At 35.6% G+C, this 24560-nt stretch overlaps 1 protein-coding gene across 2 annotated transcripts in view; it reads right to left on the reverse strand.

Annotated features, from left to right (window-relative positions):
* cxxc4 (CXXC finger 4) overlaps positions 1–24560 on the reverse strand; it is a 166003-nt gene that overhangs the window by 103379 nt on the left and 38064 nt on the right. For both annotated transcript variants that reach the window (XM_039759188.1, XM_039759187.1), the window contains one exon: positions 20462–20563. In XM_039759188.1, the coding sequence (XP_039615122.1) occupies positions 20462–20563 (102 nt within the window). The remainder of the gene's footprint in view (positions 1–20461; positions 20564–24560) is intronic.

The raw sequence follows: 24560 nt of genomic DNA on the forward strand, positions 1-24560 counted from the left end.
TGCCAAAGAACACTTGGAAATAGACTGTGGTCACTTACTCCTCACATCCGGAAGTCCCATCTTTTTAGGGCTGTCCATTATATAAAACTTCTAACCTCCTGAAGAGAGCATTCATTCTTGGACCTACAATTAATGTTGCTTATTCTGAGCAGTACAAATGACAGCAGAGTGGTCACTGGGAGAAGCTATCGGGATATGAATAATCCCCCATTTCATGATGGTTCTACCTGGCCTGGATGTGCTTGCTGGGGACAAGTTTGGCACTGGAAGTACTTTAGGGTGGTCGGTTTTTAAAGGGAGTGGTCTACATTGCTCGAAAGGGAGAATCAGGAGAGAAGGTGGACATGGACGAAGTTCACATGGGAAGAGTGGAATAGAAAGAAAAGGGTAATTGTAAGCTTCTATTTGAACAATGTGAAAGAAACAAGAAGTCCGTGAAAGGTACAGAGTTGGATAAAATCATTTTAAACCTAAGCATTTCAGTTAGAGTAGTTGTGTCTTAGGTTTGAGGGCCTGTGATGCCACCTGGTGACCACAATATATGCAATATATATACTGTACAGTGGACTCACAAAGCATTTTGACACCTTCACTTTCTGCACACTTTATTGTATTGTAGATTTAATATTAATAGATAAATTTGCATTTTTGTCCTTCAATCTACACTCAATAACATGTAAATGCATAGTGAAAACATGTTTTCAAAAAGGTTTTTCAAATATATTATGGGCCTAGGCATACTTTGGGGTGAGACTTTCTTTACTCAATCATCATGTACTTTTCACTTCACTTGCGCAAACCTGCTTAGTCTATTTCTCCTCATCACAACTCCTAAATCCTCCACACTAAGAAAGTCTTTTTCTTAACTCAACATTTGTCTCACTCTCGAACACTATGACACTCCTCACATCCAGCTGATCATTTCTACCTCTGCATCTTTTTATCTATTGTAATTTTTCGACTTTGCTTCATGTTTCACCTTTATCGGTCAAAACTTACTTCCACAAACTACGTTGCGCGTGTTAAAGTTGTCTGTGAAGGGCTCCCTGTTTAAACGCGGCTGCCAGTCGTGAACTGGGCCCTTTGTCTCACAGCATTATGATTTTTTATAAGGGAAACAAAATTACAAAAGAAAACCCTTGGACATTGATTCGATAGGAACGGCCTACTTGGAATCACTGTCCGAATAGTAATTATGTGGTGGTGTGGGAGCATTTCTGCTTCTGTCCATTCATAGTCCGCCTCGTTTTCATGACGCTATTGTTTCCTGTCACGATGTCTTCTCAACCTTTCTCCAATCTGGCAGGTTGCTTTGTGGCAATCTAAAGAGTAAGGCAATATACACGGAGCAATGGTTATAAAAGGGGGACACATAGGTATCCACGCTCTTTAAAGCATAAATAGGGATCACATCACTGACATGTGAGCCATCCACAGTACAACTGTGAGACACGCAGCACTCGCCGGTTACAGCTTAACAATAATAATTTCCAGAACGTGCTGTTACGTTGTCATTCATTTTACCCACTGTCTTTCTTTCATTCATATGTTACATAGGCACGTACCTTTTATCTTCGGCAATCTCATTCTCTAACCAGGCCTCAGGAGCTAACCAGCGTAACACTGTTCACCACCTCTTTCGTTATTCCGGCACATTGTTGACATCCGTGAGTAACAACAACGTACTAAACTAGAAGGTGGTCTACGCATGCGTGGAATTCGTGGACAAACAAAGATCAAGATCTAAATGAAGATCTCTTTAGTTAATTTAAAGCACAATTTGTTTAGTTTGAATGTCTGTGTTTTGAGGTGTGACTGGAGTACTACAGTCTTCAGTAGTATAAGCTTGGAGGAGATTCTTAATGCAATACCTATGTTTTAGCTGTAAGGAAGCTGTAAGGAATAACCCTACCAAATTTCAGCCTTCTACCTACACGGGAAGTTGGAGAATTAGTGATGAGTCAGTCAGATAAGCAAATAAAGGACAGCATTGCTGGGGAGAGTGCTGATTGGGTAGTCGCCGCCACGCACATAAAATCCATTGCTGGGGAGACGCCACGCATACTGCCCCTGCATGTTTACTAACTAAATATCTACTAACAACTTGCCACCCAAAAAAAAGGACACGTCAAGTAGGACAAAAGACACAGACACTCAAATCGTATATAAGCAATATCTCCTGGAAGAACGGTCAGCTCAGCAAGTAAACATCAACAAAAGAAAGGCTGAAAGACAAAGAAAAATACGAGCAAATAGATCGATTGTAAAAAAGAAAATGAGCGTCAGAATATTCCCCGTATTGATTTGGCTCTATCCTCTACTAATTTAGCCTTTACCATAAGAAGGCGACAATTTCCAGTTACATTAGCCTTTGCCATAACAGTTAATAAAGCTCAAGGGCAAACCTTAGAAAAATTTGCCATTTACTTGCCAGAACCAGTATTCAGCCACGGTCAGTTATATGTTGTATTATCAAGAGTTAGAAGTTTTACAGATGTTGTTGTCAACATTGTAGATGATCCTGAACAAGAGTGTTTACAAAAAATGTTGTCTATAATGAAATTTTATTGAAAAATTTCCTGAGGTAAAAATATAAAAACATTTTCCTAAATATCTTCTTCTGATATTGTGTATTACAGATTGTTATAAAGTTTTACACTAAGGCAATATTAATTATACTTTATACTGTATTATCATATACATTTCTATTTTATTTTTAATATTATTTTACTTTAGGCTTCTTGCAAAAATATTTTTAGCAAAAAAATTAAGACAACAAACAGAATGAGGTCAAGGTCCCTTGCCATTTAATATAGACTGTACCTAATAATGTTTATGCAATACTGTTCTAGCGCCCGTTATTGTAACGGGCTTAATGTCTAGTACATACATACACACACACATATATATATATATATATATATAATATATATATATATATATATATATATATATATATATATAAAAGAAAACATCTTATTAAACACTCCAATACTCTTTAAAACAGTAGCTGAAATACAAAAAATGGAGCATCAGACAACTGTCTAAATTTTAGGCCATCATAACTATCATTCATTCATTGATTATCCATATCTAATTATGGTATTATAGAACTGCTTGATGTATAGAATGATATCCCAGCAGCACTTGGTACAAAGCAGGAACAAAGCCTGGATAGAATGCCAGCCTACCTCCTAGATTGTTCACTCACCCATAAACTGGAATAATATCAATCAACCAAAAGTGAAGTATCCACAGAAAATAAAGATGGAATGTGCAAACTCCACACAAAATTAAGAATTGTGATAAAATAGGTCACAACGTTCTTCTTGATACTTGACACTATTGCCTTGCTTAAATTAATTTGTTCCTGTTAAATAGTCTGTTTTGGTAGATGAAGAGACATTTGGGTGCTTAATATTAAGGAATACCACCCTTAAGCAAAAATCCTATTTATCTCCTGATACTGCATGTTACCACTTGAATATAATAAGTAAATTTAAAGTTATCTGTTACCGCTATGCAGATGGTACCAGCACATCCTATTGCATTTGACTGTCAAGCCAAGGCTGGTGATTGTATTACTGATATTAAGATCTAGATGACTCAGTGTTTTTAATAGTACATCTCAAGAACTCAAAAGAATATGATCCTCATTTTCCTTAAACATGGATTATGTAATCCTTAGAACCAACCTAGTTGTTAAAAACTATTGTGTGTAATTTGATTTACAGCTTGTCTTTCAACATCCAGTTAAAATACTGCAAAAGTGGCCTTAATACATTTTAGTAACATAACAGTATTAAAAAAGGATAATTTCCTTAAAGGACATTGAAAACCTAATACATGATTTTATAAAATCAAGGAAGGATTACTTTAAAGCTCTTATCATGCAGTAAGTCATCTATTAAAAACCTCCAATTAGTGCAGAAAAACTGTCAGAATACTTAGTAAGTCAGAGATCTTATTAGCACTGAATGTGCATTTCTGCATTGTTAATGTGCTGTTTTGGATGCACAACTTTCTTTAGGTCCCAGTACAGTATTCCCAGGTTGTTCAGGTTTGGACTTCGATTAACCCATTTTTAAAATGCTAACTTATTTATTTTAAGGCATTCTGTCAAAGATTTGCATATTTTAAAAAAAAATTGATTTGTACCAGGGGAGGTACTGTGGTGCAGTGGTAGCACTGCTGCCTTGCAGTAGGGGGACCTGGGTTTGCTTCCTGGGTCCTCCCTGCATGGAGTTTGCATGTTCTCCCCATGTCTGCATGGGTTTCCTCCCACATTACAAAGACATGCAGGTTAGGTGCATTGGTGATCCTAAATTGTCCTTAGTGTGTGCTTGGGGTGTGTGTGTGTGTCTTGTGGTGGGCTGGTGCCCTGCCTGGGATTTGTTCCTGCCTTGCACCCTGTGCTGGCTGGGATTGGCTCCAGCAGACCCCCGTGACCCTGTGTTCGGATTCAACGGGTTGGAAAATGGATGGATGGGTTGGATAATGACTGACTAATTTGTACCATCGGATCAGTTTTTGTGATCATGCATAGGTTTCATGTATTCCTTTAGAATAATTACGATGATAATTATGATTGGCTCTGTTAGAGCAAAGGATTCACTTCCTAAGAATTCAAATATGGCAGTTGCACTGTGCTTGAAGGATTGGTTCAGTTGCATTTTTCACCATTCAAGTCCAACTGTAAGAACAAAAGGCTAAATTTAACTTTCTATACAGGGTTGCTGGGTCAGTATCTATGTTAGGATGAGTCAATCAGCAACACAGGATAACCTTGGAATAGAATCACAGCTTCACCATATCAAAAAAGTGAACTAAGATATCTCTGTTGGTAACCACCAGAGGGCGAAACTGACCCCCAAACCTTAGACACAATAAAGCCCAAACACACTTTATGCTCAAATAAAGATATTTTATTGAGCTCCAACACCTTCTTAAAAAGAATAGCAACAAAAATACACTAAGCACAATTCTTCTTCCTCCTCCAAGAGTGTAGCGGACTGCCTCCTGACCCTGACTAGACTAAAATCAGGGACTGGGCTTTCTTTTAAGCTCTTATCCCAGTCATTCGGAGCATTTCTGGGTCATGGTTAAACCAGGGCAGTCCTTTCTTAGCAGGCCTTTCTTAAAAGGTAAACACAATCATTGATTTAATTTAAGAATGCCTCTTGGGTGTCTCCTTTGGGGACCGTACCTGACATGTCCTATTGGGACAGAAGCATGCAGAAGAGATTATATTTCTTAGATATCCTTAAAGCATCTGGTAATTTCACAGGATAAGTTAAATAAAGTAGCTAGAGATCTGATGGCCTGGTGTGTCCAGTTCAGTGTACTGCTAGTGTGAAAGTAATGTGATGCATTTTGCTTGTTACAGACCTCCACTGGTTTTATACACAGTAAAAATTCATTTTTGCATTTTCTCATTTACTGTTTAGTCCCATAAATGCAGTTACAGTGGTGTGAAAAACTATTTGCCCCCTTCCTGATTTCTTATTCTTTTGCATGTTTATCACACAAAATGTTTCTGATCATCAAACACATTTAACCATTAGTCAAATATAACACAAGTAAACACAAAATGCAGTTTTTAAATGATGGTTTTATTATTTAGGGAGAAAAAATCCAAACCTACATGGCCCTGTGTGAAAAGTAATTGCCCCTTGTTAAAAATAACCTAACTGTGGTGTATCACACCTGAGTTCAATTTCCGTAGCCACCCCCAGGCCTGATTACTGCCACACCTGTTTCAATCAAGAAATCACTTAAATAGGAGCTGCCTGACACAGAGAAGTAGACCAAAAGCACCTCAAAAGCTAGACATCATGCCAAGATCCAAAGAAATTCAGGACAAATGAGAACAGAAGTAATTAAGATTGAGGTTATAAAGCCATTTCTAAAGCTTTGGGACTACAGCGAACCACAGTGAGAGCCATTATCCACAAATGGCAAAAACATGGAACATTGGTGAACCTTCCCAGGAGTGGCCGGCCGACCAAAATTACCCCAAGAGCGCAGAGACAACTCATCCGAGAGGTCACAAAAGACCCCAGGACAACGTCTAAAGAACTGTAGGCCTCACTTGCCTCAATTAAGGTCAGTGTTCACGACTTCACCATAAGAAAGAGACTGGGCAAAAACAGCCTGCGTGGCAGATTTCCAAGACGCAAACCACTGTTAAGCAAAAAGAACATTAGGGCTCATCTCAGTTTTGCTAAGAAACATCTCAATGATTGCCAAGACTTTTGGGAAAATACCTTGTGGACTGATGAGACAAAAGTTGAACTTTTTGGAAGGCAAATGTCCCGTTACATCTGGCGTAAAAGGAACACAGCATTTCAGAAAAAGAACATCATACCAACAGTAAAATATGGTGGTGGTAGTGTGATGGTCTGGGGTTGTTTTGCTGCTCCAGGACCTGGAAGGCTTGCTGTGATAGATGGAACCATGAATTCTACTGTCTACCAAAAAATCCTGAAGGAGAATGTCCGGCCATCTGTTCGTCAACTCAAGCTGAAGCGATCTTGGGTGCTGCAACAGGACAATGACCCAAAACACACCAGCAAATCCACCTCTGAATGGCTGAAGAAAAACAAAATGAAGACTTTGGAGTGGCCTAGTCAAAGTCCTGACCTGAATCCAATTGAGATGCTATGGCATGACCTTAAAAAGGCGGTTCATGCTAGAAAACCCTCAAATAAACCTGAATTACAACAATTCTGCAAAGATGAGTGGGCCAAAATTCCTCCAGAGTGTTGTAAAAGACTCATTGCAAGTTATCGCAAACGCTTGATTGCAGTTATTGCTGCTAAGGGTGGCCCAACCAGTTATTAGGTTCAGGGGGCAATTACTTTGTCACACAAGGCCATGTAGGTTTGGATATTTGTTTCTCCCTAAATAATAAAAACCATCATTTAAAAACTGCATTTTGTGTTTACTTGTGTTATATTTGACTAATGGTTAAATGTGTTTGATGATCAGAAACATTTTGAGTGACAAACATACAAAAGAATAAGAAATCAGGAAGGGGGCAAATAGTTTTTCACACCACTGTATTAGCACTTCTGCCCTATACCTTCAGAGACCTGAATTTCATTTACAGTTGTTGCATTATTAGATTGAGCAGTTCTCTTAGTATATCCTTTATAATTAGTTTAACTTTGGACCAAATATGAATAAAGGGTTTTAGATTCTGTGTTCTTTCTCCAAGTAGTTGAGTTTGTCATGATGTACGTAACTCTTGTTTCTTGTGTTGTTATGACAAAAACTGACCTTTTAGTTCAGTAAATTTAATCAACTCCTGTTCCACCCTAGCATGTCTAAAATAAAGTCAACATAGGAAATGAATATCTGAAAAAATCTTATTCGAAATTTAACACCTTTGCAATTTACCTACAGTGTTATGAGTCAAGAATAATTGTTTATAACACTGAACCTAAGTTATTATCTGAGGAGCTTCCATCTGTGTCCTCTGCTCTTGTTCAAAAAATATTTTCTTCAAACAACAGTTAGCTATAGCCTTACTTATTCTTTATCTTCTTAAACTCTGCTTAGGAAGAATAAATCATCTTCTATTTCTCCTGTAATTAGCCAAGTTCTTTTCTAATGACTTCCTCTATGTTGTTATTGAAGTATGGTTATGGAAACGACCTTATATATGCCATATAAGTAACCTTGGGAGTGCTTTACATGGTTTAAACATAATGTGTCTTGACTTGTACTTTGCAGTTCTGCACTTTCTTAAAAAGTACAATTTCACAATATTTTCCATTGGATACAAATGTGAGTAGCATGTTCATCCTCTTGAACAAGGTTAATATGGTTGACATTTAAAAATCTATAAATTACTATAAATTACTTTTTTCAAAGAATACACTCAAACTCATGGACAGGCTGTCACTCTTATCAGGCCAATTGTTTGCATGCTTTTGGAATATGGAAGGAAGCAAGTGAACCCACTTGAGTAAATATATAACACTAGCAAAATACCCGCGCTTCGCAGCGGAGAAGTAGTGTGTTAAAGAAGCAATGAAAAAGAAAAGGAAACATTTTGAAAATAACGTAACATGATTGTCAATGTAATTGTTTTGTCACTGTTGTGAGTGATGAGTGTTGTTGTCATATATATATATATATATATATATATACACACACACATATAAACATATATATATATACATATCTATACATATAAACATATATATACATATACATACATATCTACATATATACACACACAGCTATTTCAGATCAGTGCAATACGCTGCTTGTTAAAACGGATAACTCCGCTCTTACGTGCAAGTCTGCGTGGATATTATGAACTATCGATTTGTTCAAGTTCTATTTAAATTTTAAATAGAAGGAATTTTTATTTAGTCGACAGAAATATCTTTGGTAGGAATGGTAAAAACAGACAGGAATATTATTCGTGAATAAATCAACTCAAACCTTAAACAACTTATAATATTTTGCTCTCCATAAAAATTTATCCTGTCTAAATTATACAAGTTAGAAATAAAGTAAACGTTAAAAGAACAAACATTCAAATTTCTTTACTCTTATGTAATTTTATATAAAAAATAAACTTAGATTTTAAATATCCCAAAAGATTTTGCTCTCCATAAAAATATATCCTGTCAAAATGATACAAATTCAAATATGAACATGCTGCATAACAAAACCTAGAAATATAAATAAAATGTGTTCTTTTCAGCAATAACAAATCAAATCATTCAGTTGTCTTTGCTCATATGTCATTTTAGAGCTGGACGCCTGGCATCTTTTTGGCCACAGGTTCGTTTCTGTTTGGTGTGAGGTTCTGTGTTGTGGAGATTCTCAGGATGGATTGCAGGTGCTCATCAGTGAGGCGACTCCTGTGTGCTGTTTTGTTAGTCTTTATCACTGAGAAGAGCTTCTCACACAGATATGTGCTACCAAACATGCACAAGGTTCGAGCCGCATGTAGACGGACTTTTTGTTCTTCAAAGTCACCAAAGCGCCGTGCAAACTCAGTGCGCTCAGTTTATCAGCAAAGTGCGTGTTTGGGAACACCGTAGTGACGACTTGGTTTAACATTACTTGGCAACAGGGAAAGTGGGGCAAGGTGCACTGGTGCATTTGTGTCTCCCATAAAAGCAGCTTCACTTGAAATCACTTTGTGATTGTGCACGGTTAAAACGTCCGCTGAAGTGTCAGATTCTTATTTAATTATGCTGCTTTCTGTATCTTCTGCATTGCATTCAGGTTAACCTGATGTTTTGTCTCATAGTGCCGTCTTAGATTAAATTCTGTAATTACAGCCACATTAGCTCCACAAATGAGACACAGGGTTCAGTAAACATATACTCAGCCTCCCATCGGTTTTAAAGGCTCTATTTTCAGAATCAACTTTTCTCTTCAGCATCGTGTGAGCTAGCTTCGCAATAACTTGATTAACTCGGTAAGTGTTAGGCAAGGCAGCTGAAGCGCTGCATTATGGGATCTGTAGTTTATTGTGTTACCAGCGCTTCATATACCGGGCTTTAATAACAATAATACAGTATATAAAATGATCTCGGGCGGATATAATTACGCGCCGGCGGATGTGGCCCGCCCCTTGAGTTTGACACATATGGACTAAATAGAACTTGAAAAGATATATTTTTCAAATGTGATCGCAAATTCAGATAGAGTTGACGCCACTACAGCCTGCATGCCTCAATAAGTCATCCTCCCTCGCTCTTACTTTTTACCGTTCATCTAATGAATACACTGAGTATGGCTTTACCAAAACAATCATTGATGGCGAATAAAGTATCCATTATTCGAGTATGTAGATCGGATATATATATATACATATATATATATATATATATATATCCATGCGAGAAGTAGTGTGTTAAAAAGCTAGAAAAGAAAAGGGAACATTTTAAAAATAGCGTAACATGACTGTCAATATACAGTATTTGTTTTGTGAGTGTTACTGAGTGTTGCTGTCATCAAGGATTTGATTATCATTATTTCTTTCAATCAGGTTCGTATTTGTAGGATGTGTTGTGTTCAAGTTACATTCCGTGTTTGTCAATCGTTGTAAAGATGACAGGTTTCTTTCATCGATTCGTTTGTTACTGCATCAATAAACAGCTCGTCTTCTTCTTTATCTGAGACCTGACACACTGCATGCACGGGTTTTTTTTTTACACTGTCTTCCTTTAGCGGGACATTGACTTTTCCACGTGTGCTTTGTTTCGCAGTAGCTGGATTTATGAATATGCTTATCAGACGCTTCATATTTTTGCTGCCTTTCAATTGTGTAATTCGGTTTTGTTCAGCTCTTTGGAACTGTTGCTTTTATCTGTGCACTGCGTCAGTTCACGTGAGCCGCTCGGTGTACATGCATCGAAGTTTCCCAGCTGTGCTGGTGCCATCTCGTGCTATGTCCATGGCTGTATTTAATGTTACCTTAGTCCTGGCACTTAAAACTTTCTCTCGCAGTTTCGCTGAGTTTGTACCAAACACCACCCTGACCATCTCATCTTCCTCTGCATAAGCACAGTCCTTAACCCGTGAATATTTAGTGGGAGTTTGCTATTGGATTGCCGCTGACGGACGGCCTTATATGGGCAGGCACTAAATTACAAACGCCAGCGGCAGCCTGTCTATGAACTTAATTTAAAGTGTAAGTTTACATCGTGCTTTGTTTCCGAAGTAGCAGAAGTCATGAATATGGTTGTATATGTCACTTTCGCCGCTTCTTATTGTTTCGCTGCCTTCTCAATTATATAATGCATGTTTTCTTCAGCGCTTTTTTTAGGTCTTCCTGGTTTTCTATGTACTGCGTGATTACGTGGGAGGCGTGATGATGTCACACGAAACTCCGCCCCCACGGCGTTGAAGCTCATCTCCATTACAGTAAATGGAGAAAACTGCTTCCAGTTATGACCATTACACGTAGAATTTCGATATAAAACCTGCCCAACTTTTGTAAGGAAGCTGTAAGGAATGAACCTGCCAAATTTCAGCCTTCCACCCACACGGGAAGTTGGAGAATTAGTGATGAGTCAGTGAGTGAGTGAGTGAGTGAGGGCTTTGCCTTTTATTAGTATAGATTTAGGGTCTAAGCAAGCAGCGTTGGGGTTTGGGATGCTCTAGTCAAGTTTTGTAGGGCGATACTAATCACTGATTTACTGTTTCTGAATTGGCTGATTCTGACTGTTTTTTTTTAATCCCTAGATGCAAAGAAGCTTAATGTTCTATATTAAAGTGTTAACTTTGGTATTTTTATAATTAAACTATAGACTACAGATATTACCTAATCATTTTTTATGGAAAATATGAAATTATGTAGGCTTATTGTTTAGTTATCATAAAACACTGAAATGACCTTAAAACGCATACATTTTAACTAATAAATTATATACAGAAAATATATCCATAATACATATGGTGTTAAAAAATAAAAATGCTTCTTTTAATTACACGCTAGAAAAAGTACCCTTTCTTGCTGTTTGTCTAGTTGCACGGCATGACACCACTGATTCATATTTCTCAGTTTATTACTCCACTTTCTTTAATGCAAATGATAATGTTCCTGCCTTTATTCTCTGTGGTAAAGTTGGTCACTGCCTTTCTAATTACAAAATATTTGCACTATCTGAACTACTGTAATACCTCACGTAAAGGAGCACTACAACTAAATTACTAAAAATCTTAGAAAAGCTGATGCTTTCTGTTATCAGCCAATTTTGGCAAACACCGATCAACTCTTTTGTAGTGAAAATCGGCCAATTTAGATTGATCAGAGTATCACCGCCTGGGATTATATTTCACAGCAGTGCAGGCAACAACCGTAACCTCTCTGCTACTGTCTTCTCCACACTAAATTACCATGAATTTGATTCAGCAGATGGAACTATAACTTCCAAGAATAAATGCATTTGATTTGATGTATTAATTTGATATTTTTACTCATATGCAAATAACTCTTAAACATTTTGAAGAATGAACATTATTATCTAATTCATAATGCTTTCTCAGTGTGATTTTTCTAATACACCACTTCTAATAAAGTTTATGGAGATTGCTGAAGTTTTGCAATGATCATCTGAATTACAAATATTCCCTAAAATTTAAATACTATGCAGATAAATTACTTTCTTGAAACAAAAAAAAAATTATGAACACTTATATAATGCTCTGTGAAACATCATGAACATTTGACTTCACTTACAAAAAATAAATAAATTTTTCTAAATGCATATTAATTTTGGTAATAGATGCACCTATTTCTTTTTTAAGTTATTTTACAAAATACATATATATATATATTTATAAAAATTTTTACACAAAAGATATATTCAAAAATGGTGAAGAAATAATAGCCATAGTCATTGCTAAGTGGAGGTGTTCAGTACTTTACGTGAGAACTGGAGACAGATTTCATTTCTGGTTAGACACATTAGCATCTGGGTTCACACAGTACCTTCAAAGTCAACTTCAGAGAAAGAATTTCTTTGACATATATCTATTTTTTCTTTGCACTGCCATATGTTTCATTGATTTTGAAGAAGGAGTAAAATGCAATTTGTCATGGGGATGTTTTCAAACAGCAAAAATTTCATGGATTCCCACACACTTAGGCACATGGGAAGTGAATAATCTTTCAAAATATAAAGTAAATTGAAAAACAACTTTTTTCTCTTGAAAAAAGAGACCAAAAAATTCTGGTTATACTGTATAGTATATTATTATATGTTTTTATTTAGGGTCTCATTTTTTAGGAAAAGTAATAAATGAAAATTTTTCCATCAGCTAAAATGAAATTATCATTACAGTTACAAATTGAATACTAACTATTTGACATTAATTTCCATACTTTAGCAATAAGTTGACAAGCAGAATAAAATGTTATATTTTGTCTACTGTATGTCCCCTGTGAGATGTGGCCGCCTTGTCATCCCGGCAAATACCCCCAGGCCGCCAGATGGATCCCTCCCTGCAGTATGGAGGTGACCCGAAGACCAGCAGGGAGTAATGGGACATGTAGTTTTTATACAAGACCCTGCTAGATACCACAGGGGCCGCAAGAGGGAGCTGCAGGGAGGACCAAAGACTTCTTTGTGCCCTTTAACCCGGACGTTCGTCAAAGGAAGAGTGATGGGCTTCCGGGGTGAAGAAAAGAACATTTTACCTGACCCGGAAGTGATACAAGATCACATGGACTGGGGATTGAGAACACTTCCAGGTCAGGGTATTTAAAAGGACTACGGGAGCTCCCAGACGGCGAGCTGAGCTGGGTGGAAGAGTGGCAACGCGTCTAGGAGTTAGAGGATTGGATTATTGTATTTATTATTGTTTTGTATGAGTATAGTGGAGGAGAGGGTGCTTTGTGCACTGCGGCATTAAATAAAGTCAACTTGTGGACTTTTACTTGGTGTCTGGAGTAGTGGACAGGGGTTCAAGGGAGCGATAGCGCCCCCTATCTGTCACACCCCATTAATTTTAACATTTTACTTATTAGCACATGGCTTAGCCTCTTATCTAGTGTTTCATTTTGTAAAATTACAACTATTGTGTAGCTACAAGACTGCTAAAAATGTGTCAAGCTCCAGCATCATTCTTGAACAAAAATGACAATGACAATAAATGAGTACGTAGACTAAAAAAGGAAGCAATATGTGATGACTGTATTCAATATTTATATATTTTTATGAATTATCTGTGCTTTTTACTTTTTTTATTGTGAGGAAATGAAAAACGATACTTTTAATTGGCTCCAGAAGACCCCCATGACCCTGTAGTTAGGATATAGCGGGATGGATAATGGATGGATGGATAGTTACTTTTGAATTCCATTAGTATTTCTAAGAGGTAAAAGTAATTTGCATCTTTTTTGATTGTCATTTAATTTCCCATGAGTGCTGCCATACTGACAGTATTTGTTGATAGTTATTACCATTGTGTTGCCTGGATCAGACAACCAGAAGTGCATGATGCCTGATTTCAGAGGTGCGATGGGATGAAGGTTGGCTTCAACCAGTTCTGAATTCTCAGAGTTTAAGGATACACCTAAAAAAACTTGTTTGCATGGTCTTCAATTTAATAGTCTTTAGGGTTAATGAAAGCTCTGCTTGGAATTATTGACAGTGATTACTTTGGATTAGATATACGTATTGGTTTGATGACAGATAGGACAGACTCAGACTTTTGCCAGTGTTATTGGCAGAATACAATTATCTTATCAAAAGGCCAAAAAAAACCAAGCAAATAAAACCAAAATGAGAGACAGGAGTCTTAGTCACAAACAAGAGCAAAACTATAACTAATAATTTCTTTCCTTAAATAAAATGAAAGTTTGAATTGTCAACAAAAACAGTTTGTTTTTGAAATCTAAAAGTCAGAATGGCCAACAATGCACATTGCCATCTTGGTTTGAATTGATGTGACACACAATACTAGTGTTGAGCATGTGTTTGACTATGATGTGGTAACTGCAAATGATATGGCTGCAATCATGAGATGACACAAAAATGACATCACAAAAGAAATTATTCAAAACAATAATCTCAATCTTATAAGAAAAGGGAGTCTTTGTGAACTAACACTATGTTAGCTCTATTGGAAGTTTTTTAAAACCGTTAATTTAGAAAAATTAATATTACCTTAATATAGTTTTCATTATACTGCAGTTATGTTATTTTGGGAAAATCCCATAAGCACTTTTTTTCCGCATATACAATGATATTTTTTTTATTGGCTTTTCCCAGTTGCAATTCAACAACATCTTTCTCATTTTCATAGACTTGCTATTTGCTGTACAATTTGTTCCTTATTATGCTGTTTGAAAAGGCTAATATTCTTTTATAACATTCTGTGCAGTAATCTCCTAAATGCAGTTATTTTTACCTGCATAAGTGACACCACATGACATTTTGAAATGACAATCCGCCCAAACACATTCCTTTCCAAATCTAACAAATAGCTAATCTAAGTAGAATACCAATGGTATCAATTCAGTTCAAATCAATTTGCTCTTATAGAGTCTGTTCTTCTTATGAACCCAGTGCCCTATACAATAATTACAAATACAGTACAGTTGAGTTGAAACACATAATGACAAGCAAAATTTTGAAAAAGGTACTCCACAACAACAATTGCTGCAGTACATTACAAAGAGTGACATACCACAGGTTCCAAACACAAATACAGAACATACAACAGACTTCCAAGAGGTGCACCTTTGATTTTTGAGTTTTGGATGTAATTTTAAGGTATTTAAAAGTCTGCCCGTCTCTACTCTGTCAGCAATAGTTGAGGCATAACATTAATCACTCATTATGCACTCTAAGCACACTTAAGCAGTAAGATAAAAAAAAAGGAGGAAGGCGTGAAATGGCATTTCAAAAAAAGTGCATGGGGACCTACGCTCCATTGCAACTTTAAAAAGTACACCTGCTCATTTACACAAATAGCTATCTCTTCCAAACAGACAATCATGGAGCTGTATCTCAATACTGACCATCCAGACATGGTGTTAGTTTCAGATAGTGTTGTACCAAATTTTAGAATAAACAAAATATGTTGTTATAGTGACTTTGTCTGCACTGTTTTTGTTGATGCCCACACACAGTGTTTCAAAATCTCAGAAATAGCTGCCCTCCTCTGATTTTCATGCACTACACAATATCTAAGGATTGGCAGTACTATGGATGAAAACATCTTGTTAATGAGTGGGGTCCTGACTTATTTAAGCTAACAAAAAAGCCACAAATACTCAAATACAAGTTCCTACAACAGTACTCTATAGAAATGAGTCTCTAAAAGCAAAATGCAGCAAATATGAAAGCAATATGAGATAAAATGATACTCCAAGTTCAAGTTCTGTCAGATAACAACAGAGCAATGAGGCCACAGTGGTCTTATGATCACCAAAACTGGACAACTCAAGACTGGAAAAATGTCTCCTTAGATGACAAATCTCACTTTCTAGTGCAACATATTGACTGTAAACTCACAGCTTGGTGTAAAAAGAATGAATCTATGGATCCATCCTACCATGTGTCAATGGTACATGCTGGTGTCAACCGCATAGTGGGGTACTCGAAAATGTTTCCTTTACACACATTAGGTCTCTTAATAATAATTGACATTACTTGAATGCCTTAGTTTATTGTGGCTGATCAGAGTAGTCCCTTACTCGTGACAAGTTTGAAAATGACAGTGACTGCAGTACTCCAATAACCTGAACAGTTCCCAAACAGCACCTCCAATACAGCATCTCTAGCAATCCAAAACAGCACCTTTGAATATGCAGCCAAGAAATTTGTTATGCTATTGAGACTGCATAGTCCAAAATCAATTACAAATGTCTCTAGCATTTAGTTGAATTAATGCCTCAAAAATTACAGGGTGCCTTGGAAGCAGAAGGAGGTCCTTACAGGTTCTAGACAGATGCTAATAAAGTGATTACTGAGTTTATAAGATAATGTATTACAAACATTCAACACTAGTGATACATTTATGTTCTTTCATTCTCCGGCTAACTCTAAACTATTTGTAAATGATCTAAGTGACAAGCAACAATGAAATCACTTCTGTAAAAACTTTATTTTATAACTTGTCTATCAATTATTAAGCAGCCTGTAACAGAAGAGAATGGAACAATGATGCAAATGGGGGCAAGATTTCAATTAACAGTGCAAATTCCTTTATTCCTTTTGTATTCTGCATTCTATAATTTATACTAAGAGGATATTAAATCATTTATTTTTCTCAGGCTGCGTGGTTCTAATCAAAGCTGCTTTCAATTTTACATTGAATAATGTGCATCAATGGCAAAAAGTTCAAGTAATCTACAACACACTTCATCTAATGTTGTCCTCTTATTAGAAATCATTGGACATCAAATAGAGCACTAATCCTTATAAGCAGAGTACACTTCATTCTCATCAATACATGGAAGTAAATATGGTCAATTTTTAAATTAGTAATAATGAAGTTACAAACTAATTAAAAAGCAGTATTGGTGTGCAAGCTAAATAGCTCACAAATTATTAAAACATACATACTGATGTACTGTACTGTCCAAAATCAGAGACTTCCAGGTGACTGTCATAAGAACAGACAAAAATAGTAAATTATTTTTGTTTTCATTGAAAGGAATAAATCACCAGCAAGCATTCTATACTGTTTACTTATTATTATAAAAATAGTATTTTGAACAATGTTGCTGATGAAGCATTTTTCATTAAAATTGTTTTCTCCACACACAGTACTACTGCAGTCAGGAGAGAAGAAAAAAAGATTTTATTATGTAAAAGAAATGACATAATTTTAAATATAATTATCACATACTGTATATGTGAAAACTCTCCTGTACACAGAAATTCATTGATACGTACGTACATAATAAAAGTTCTGGTCAGATCAGGCCACTTGGCCGAACATAGCCCACTATGTTGAACTAACACTTGAAGTGTACATTCTGTATGGGAACACTCTTTTCATGTATATACTTGTAAGGGTAATAAAAGTTCATTTAAAGCTGGTGATTTTTCTGCGTAATTATTTTCATCTAGCCAAAGTTCTACTTTTGAGTATAATCTTTGTTAAGAATGAAAGAATTCCATTTTTAACAAGCTTCCATCTGTGTCCCAGTGCCTGAAAAACATAGTAACAGATGGCATCCACCTTGCTCCTTTCATAAATTTAAATGTTTATGTCCAGTTACGTACTATTTGTTTAAACATTAAAGATGTTAAAACAATTTAATTTTTAAAGAAATATATTTTCTTTGTTCTGCTATTACTGTCTGAACACAAATGGCTTCCCAAGGATTAGTTCAAAATTCAGATCTGTTTTCTGAACGCATGCATTCAACATATTGCATCAGTCATAAGACAGAAGTGCACTGTTGAGATGAGCACTAATCCATTTCAGGGCACATTAAGTTACACTTATCTATGATGTGCCAGTTTATAGCTACCCATAAACCTAAGCTACATGTTTTTTTCTGATTTACATGGTTAAATTGTAGCCACAAGAGCAAAAGGAGTCATACAGACCCTATAGTTAATGGTCCCAGAGCAGAAAACCTAGCTAATGCACTACAGTAACACCTTCTATGAAATAATAAGTATCAGAAACGGTTAGCAAAATATAACAGTAATCCACTAAATCAGAAAAATAAGACGGCATACAGTACAGCCTGAGTGTGTAATAAGTAGAAACTAAAAACTGATTTACATTATTTTTGAAGTTGAGACAATACCATAAAATATTCTGTTTCATCCATTTACTTGTCCTGCTTAATCCAATTACCACCCAGACCCTTATCACAGTAAAGGAGACTGAAAGTAAAAGTGAAGTTAAGAAAGATGGAGTAAATCATAGTAACACTGGACTCAAGAAAGCACATAGGAAAGGGTATAATGATAGATAGATAGATAGATAGATAGATAGATAGATAGATAGATAGATAGATAGATAGATAGATAGATAGATAGATAGATAGATAGATAGATAGATAGATAGATAGATAGATAGATAGATAGATAGATAGATAGATAGATGTGGTTTTGTGGTTACAGTGAGGATATTTGATGATTCTCGCTAGTTTGGGCTGTGGGGGTGCAGAGCTTTTCCTGGCTGTATTGGGCATAATAAAGGACAATTTTGGTTGGGGTTTCAGACCAAAACATAAACCCCTGCACTTACTCACACAGCTTTGGTTTCCTAATACCGTAACATAAACACCTTTGGTATTTGCAACAAATAAAATGGGGCAAAATGTAACCAAACACGTCTTTCTACAGCTTAGACCAGTATCATTATAAAAACCAGAAGTCTACTTTCTTAATCAGGTTATATTTTATCATATATTTCCCTTTGTGACTATGCTTATAGTAATACAGTTGAATATGAAATTTAACATAAAAATGTACTAGTAAATCAATTTAATCTTTTAATGAGTTCACCAAATCTGGTCTTAAATAGCAATTTGATCACAACTATACCCAAAATGAGATATCATCTAAATGCCGTTAACAAACTACACAAAAAGGCAAATACTGAACACCATATATTAAATATTTTAGCTCCAATTATGATTCAGTAGTAATTTAATTGTATTAGGAAAATCGGAATCCTAATGAAACCATAATGATTAAACAAAAGAACATACAAATATACAAAAGATCTCCACTGCACACTCAAGCTCTAGATTCTGCCAGATAAACCATCAAAATATTAATATCAATAACAATTACACAGCAAAATCTTCTCCTTATTTAAAAGAATGTAAAACAAAAAACTCAGTGAAGAAGATACTTAAGCCAAAGTGCACATTATGACATGTGGCCAAAAGCAAGCAGAGAACAGGTTTGAACCATAACCATATACTGTAATGCGGTATCATTAATATAGTGCTATATTAGTATGCAGTTTGGCTTTGCGCCTATTGCTAGTCAGGATGCCTAAGATATTTTCTTCATTATAAGCATCATAAGTAATAATAATATTAAAAACTTAGAAAATAACACCCAACTTTCCTTTGCAGATATAATATTACACTGCCTGGACTGTTTTCTGCCTTTTAGTGAATTAGTCAAATACATCCAATCAGCAGCCTCAAAAGGCAGAGAATAGAGATGACCATATTTTACAATGACAAGGTCAACTAATTTGAAAATCAGAGGCAAGTAAGATAATAAATTAACAGATAAAATCATATCATTATCTCGAGGTCTTCATTAATGACAATGCTAATTGTACATGACAAATGTAACTTGTATCACATTTAACACAGATTTAGACTGACCAGGGCATTCCTAAATAGTACAAATATTAACAGTTCTAATTCAACAGCCATAATGTCAATATACTGAAATACATGTTTGTTAACCAGAAAAATATCTGTTGGGATAAATTTCTAATTTAGATATATATGTACAGTGTTATTATTGAGCCCACACCTTTATCAAAGGTGATTACAAGCAAGATAAATACATACCAGAATGAATGTACATCAAAAGCTACTAATCATTTTTAATATTTTTCTTTATTTAGCAGCTGCTTTATATAGAACACTGAACTGAACATGAAACAGGTTTACTGTTATCCCAAAATAAAACAAGATTGTAAATGTCTATATTCAATATAAAGCATACACCCCAAGAAGCAAACAGAAATATCCTTCCTGTTATTCTTCTAGAGGAAAAAATCCCTACATTTTAGTGATATTTAATAACAGCCTAAAGTCTAACACCTATAACGATCATAAGACACTGTGCCTCAAAGTTAATAAGTGAAAAGAAAACAACTGAAACATCTAAGATAAATATTAGCTCAATTGTATATCATGATATTCCATATAGCCCGGCACATGAAACCATTAGGAAAAAAGAACCGATGCCCATAAGTCCTATTAAGCTGCACCCATCACAGAGTTTTTCTTAAATATTAAAGGTCAACTCACATGCAGAGGTGGATCACAGCCAACCTGGGTCGACGTCCTCGCAACCCAGGGGTGTTGTGGTGTTAGCCGGGTGGGAGAAAGTTGATCCTGACCTGGGCATGACTGCCAAAGAAAAAGAGGCCTTGTATGTTAATATTTAATTTCAATACAGGTTATATTATGCTTATAGCTTAAACTGTTTAAAAATACAGGACATCCTAAAGTGAATCCAAACAGTTTTCTTTATGATAAAAAAGGAGTTATACATCTCAATATAAATAAATATATACCATTGAACTCAAGTTCAGATTTTGCAAAATGACTTTAACATTTAATTTATTTTAATGCCCTTAAAACATACTTTTGGTTGGCAAGAATTTCTTGAACATTCTATTGACTTGAACCAAAAAGTTAATTAATATGAAAAATTAATAAAGATAAAATCCATTATAAAACCACTGAAGGAAAAACAAACACTTAAATAAAAAATTGCTGGTTTGAAAAATTCTTCTACTGAATTGCTGAAAAATATGAAATAAAAAAATCATTTACAATTAAATACTTTAAAATAGCAGAATAAAATACATAATTTGAACATAACCAAGCTCTCAATTACTAATCAATCCATTAACCTGAAAACTGACCAAGACTTCCTTAGCTAATTGTACTTGAGGACCCTTTATATTTTCAGAGAAGTCATATTTTTTGGTTATTATAACCATACTATTTTATATATGTAAATAGGAAGATAGTCAAATAGTCTTGATTCATTTGTAAATGATTCAAACAGTTGTTCAGTTTGACCTTATATATTTCCATACAGTTTTACAGTCTAGTGCATTTGTCCAAGATATTAAGGTTCTCAGCTTTAGCATCCAGGTATAACTATGATAAATTAGGTTTAAAAAGAAACTTTATGTCTCAAAAATGACAAACTCAAAAATCTGAAAATCGGAGCCACCTCTGTCTAAGTCAAGCTAACCCAGAATATAACACCCAAAAAATTCATGGTTATCAAAGTAATTTTTTATTTATTAAAGTACACAACAATGACAAAATAAAGTATCAAATTAAATAGAACAGAAAAAAGCAAACATTAATAGTATCCTCTCAGTTTGGATAATACAGGTCATTGGTCTCTATTGATTTGTTGGGATGAATAGTCTGAATATCTACTTCAAGTGCAAAATACTCATTTCTAATTCTTTCTCACTTTCTCCACAGTGCTCTTGCTGAAATTCTGCTGTTTTACTCTTTAGCCCAATTCACCTCCTAACTTTAAACTCATTGGGCAAGGAAAAGACTTTGATCTTCATCCAGGAATATTAACTTTCTCATCCTGGATCAGGAACACTGTTTGAAACTCCCGGAGCAACCCTACTACACCTCATTTGGACCAAAGTGTTCCTTCATCCCTGAGCCCTTTCTCATAATTAAAGGTCTAGTAACTCCTCAGAGTGCCTGGCTTCCATAAAATGCAAAGTACATAGGGGCCCCAACAATTCATCTTACTGTTAACAATAAGTCTGGAGTAGTGTCACTAAGTTTCTGACAGTCCTTCCTCAGCTGTTCCTCTCTCATACTTCTAGACCGACACTTTTAAACAAAAAGGGAACACTGCCCTTGGCCATCAATGTTTATATACATTGGTATTTGGAGGGACTCCTAAGGAATCAGATGTGAGTTCATCTTTAAAGTACAGATATTGTACAGCGTATCCCCAGGAATATATTACTTTTATGACACAACTGCCTCTAGCTTCCTTTTGGCAGCCCGGTAACCTATTACTCTGTTAGCAGTGGAAAATAGTTGTCTGTTTTATGCATATGTATGCATCCATTCATAGTTCTGAACAATTAGCTGTGTTCTGGAGATAGTTTCAAAGCTAAAATATAACAAAAAACAGTAATCAAGAGTGATAAAGCCTTCACAGGTAAGCAAAAATTCTCACCAATTCAATGAGTTATTTTAAAAAACCTTTTGAGTCCTCAGGGCTTCTCCTTATTTGCTGATCTCTTTTGACTTCCAGACATTTTTTATAATAAAAAAGGACAGTTTGCTGGATTGAGCACTTTAGGACCTTAATTAGCCCTAACTGTCAACTTTTTCTGAAAAGACCAATTTATCCCTTAAACCACCATAACTATTTAAAATGCTATTGCTGACATGCCATCCCATCTAGCCACATTTACAGTCCCCTTGGAGCTTTTCTGCTTTTTCTAGCTGCTACCCTCTTCCTCAGAAAATACTTTTTCAGAGCATACAATGACCTAATTTAGCCCCAACTGTACACAAATTTGCTAATACTGACGAAAAATAAACTATGTCTTCCATCACAAGATACAACAAAGCTTACATTTGTGACTGTAAAATATAATTTTTTTTTTAAATCTGTAAAAATGTCAAAGTTTTGTCATTCTCTTTATTTACTTATGTTTTTGTGAATCAAGAAAAGGTATAGAGATGTTTGATACCTTTGCAACTGATTACCAGAGAACATACCTTTTAAGAATACTTCTATCATACTGTTGTCAATTCTGCATCATTTTTATGTATTTTCTTGCTGCTATTTAATGCTAAACAGGGGCTCAATGTAGTTTATAAGGCAAACATTTTTTAATTATTCTAATATGTTCGATTAAGCTGCTGTACAAAAATAAGTGGGTCCTGGTTTACTTAGTAGTATGTGCTGTGAGAAAATCCAATACAGATGAAGGATTTTGTTTGCATCCTGCTGCTAACTACATTATTGAACTTAGATACTGTAATAAAATCATTTGATTTTTAAGAACTTATGGTACCCAGGAAGGAACATAATTGTTAACATAATTGCACCCACCACACAATGAAAAAGCTTGGGATCCTGGTTGGTATCACCCTACTCAGACATGCAGTCCAGTCCCAGCCTCTGGAAATGACCCTCTATCTGTCACAGCCAGGTGTTATGTGGGCATCCCCTTGGCCTGGTCCAGCCTTACGAGCTGGATCACCCTCAGGGAAGTGCTATAACTGACACTCCCCCACAATTCAGGTAATGTGCATCATTCGGGACTTCATGAGCAACCGCTCATTCGACACAAAGTCAAACCAGCAGTACCTAAGGATTCTCACAATACCAAAGGAGTCCAGTCTTTGGTCACCGAATAGCATCCATGTCTCAAAACCATATAGCAAAAAGGGAGCATCAGGAATCTAAAGACCGAGATCTTCGTCCTTTTGCAAAGATATTGGAAGCACCACACACCCTTTTCCAGCGACCTCATGGCCCCCTATGCTCTCCCAATCCATCTACTGACTTCATAGGAAGAGTCACCAGAGAAATGAATGTCACTGCCAAGGTAAGTAAACCTCTCGACAAGGTCGACACTCTCTCCGCAGACAGACACACTGCTGATTGCTGTGCCCAAGAGGTCATTAAAGGTCTGTATCTTGGTTTTATCCAGGACACTCGCAAGCCCAAACAATCAGACTCCATGCTCAATCTCTAAGGATTCTAGGTCAGGGAATTTTTTGAATCATTTTTGATGTAGTATATTTTGATTTAAATTATTTTTTTATTTGCAAAGCCACATTTATCCACATATCAGCCACACTGTGTAGTGCCATTGCTACAACTACTAGTTACCAGTAAGTGCCTTCTAGAGGTTACGCTTTTATGTCATTATCGCTATGACAATTTATAAGCTGTAAAAAATACATTTTTACAGGATTTGCCTTTGGCTTTTATTTATGATTTTGATTGCTGTTTTAAGATTTGATTGGAGTATTCAGATTTCCTGGTTTAAATTTTGTTCATTTCTGAATCGAGATTTATAAATGAAAACATGATGGGAGAACTTGCACGTATTTTTGGCAAATTTGACATTGATGTGACCAACATATTAAACCTTAAAAGTGATGAATATAATGTATAGACTTTATTTTAGTTCTCTACAAGCTGAAATACCCGGCATTGCCTGGGAGGAAAATAAACCTTTTTTTTTTTTCTTTTTTTAATTGTTTGAGAAAAATATAATAAAAAAAACACAACTTTTAAAATAAAAATAAATTAACAAACAATGAAGACACTAATGTGGTTTTATTGTTTACTGAAGTGCCATGTTATATACAATGTTTTTAG

This window comes from Polypterus senegalus, chromosome 7, assembly GCF_016835505.1.
Source record: "Polypterus senegalus isolate Bchr_013 chromosome 7, ASM1683550v1, whole genome shotgun sequence".
Taxonomy (NCBI): domain Eukaryota; kingdom Metazoa; phylum Chordata; class Cladistia; order Polypteriformes; family Polypteridae; genus Polypterus; species Polypterus senegalus.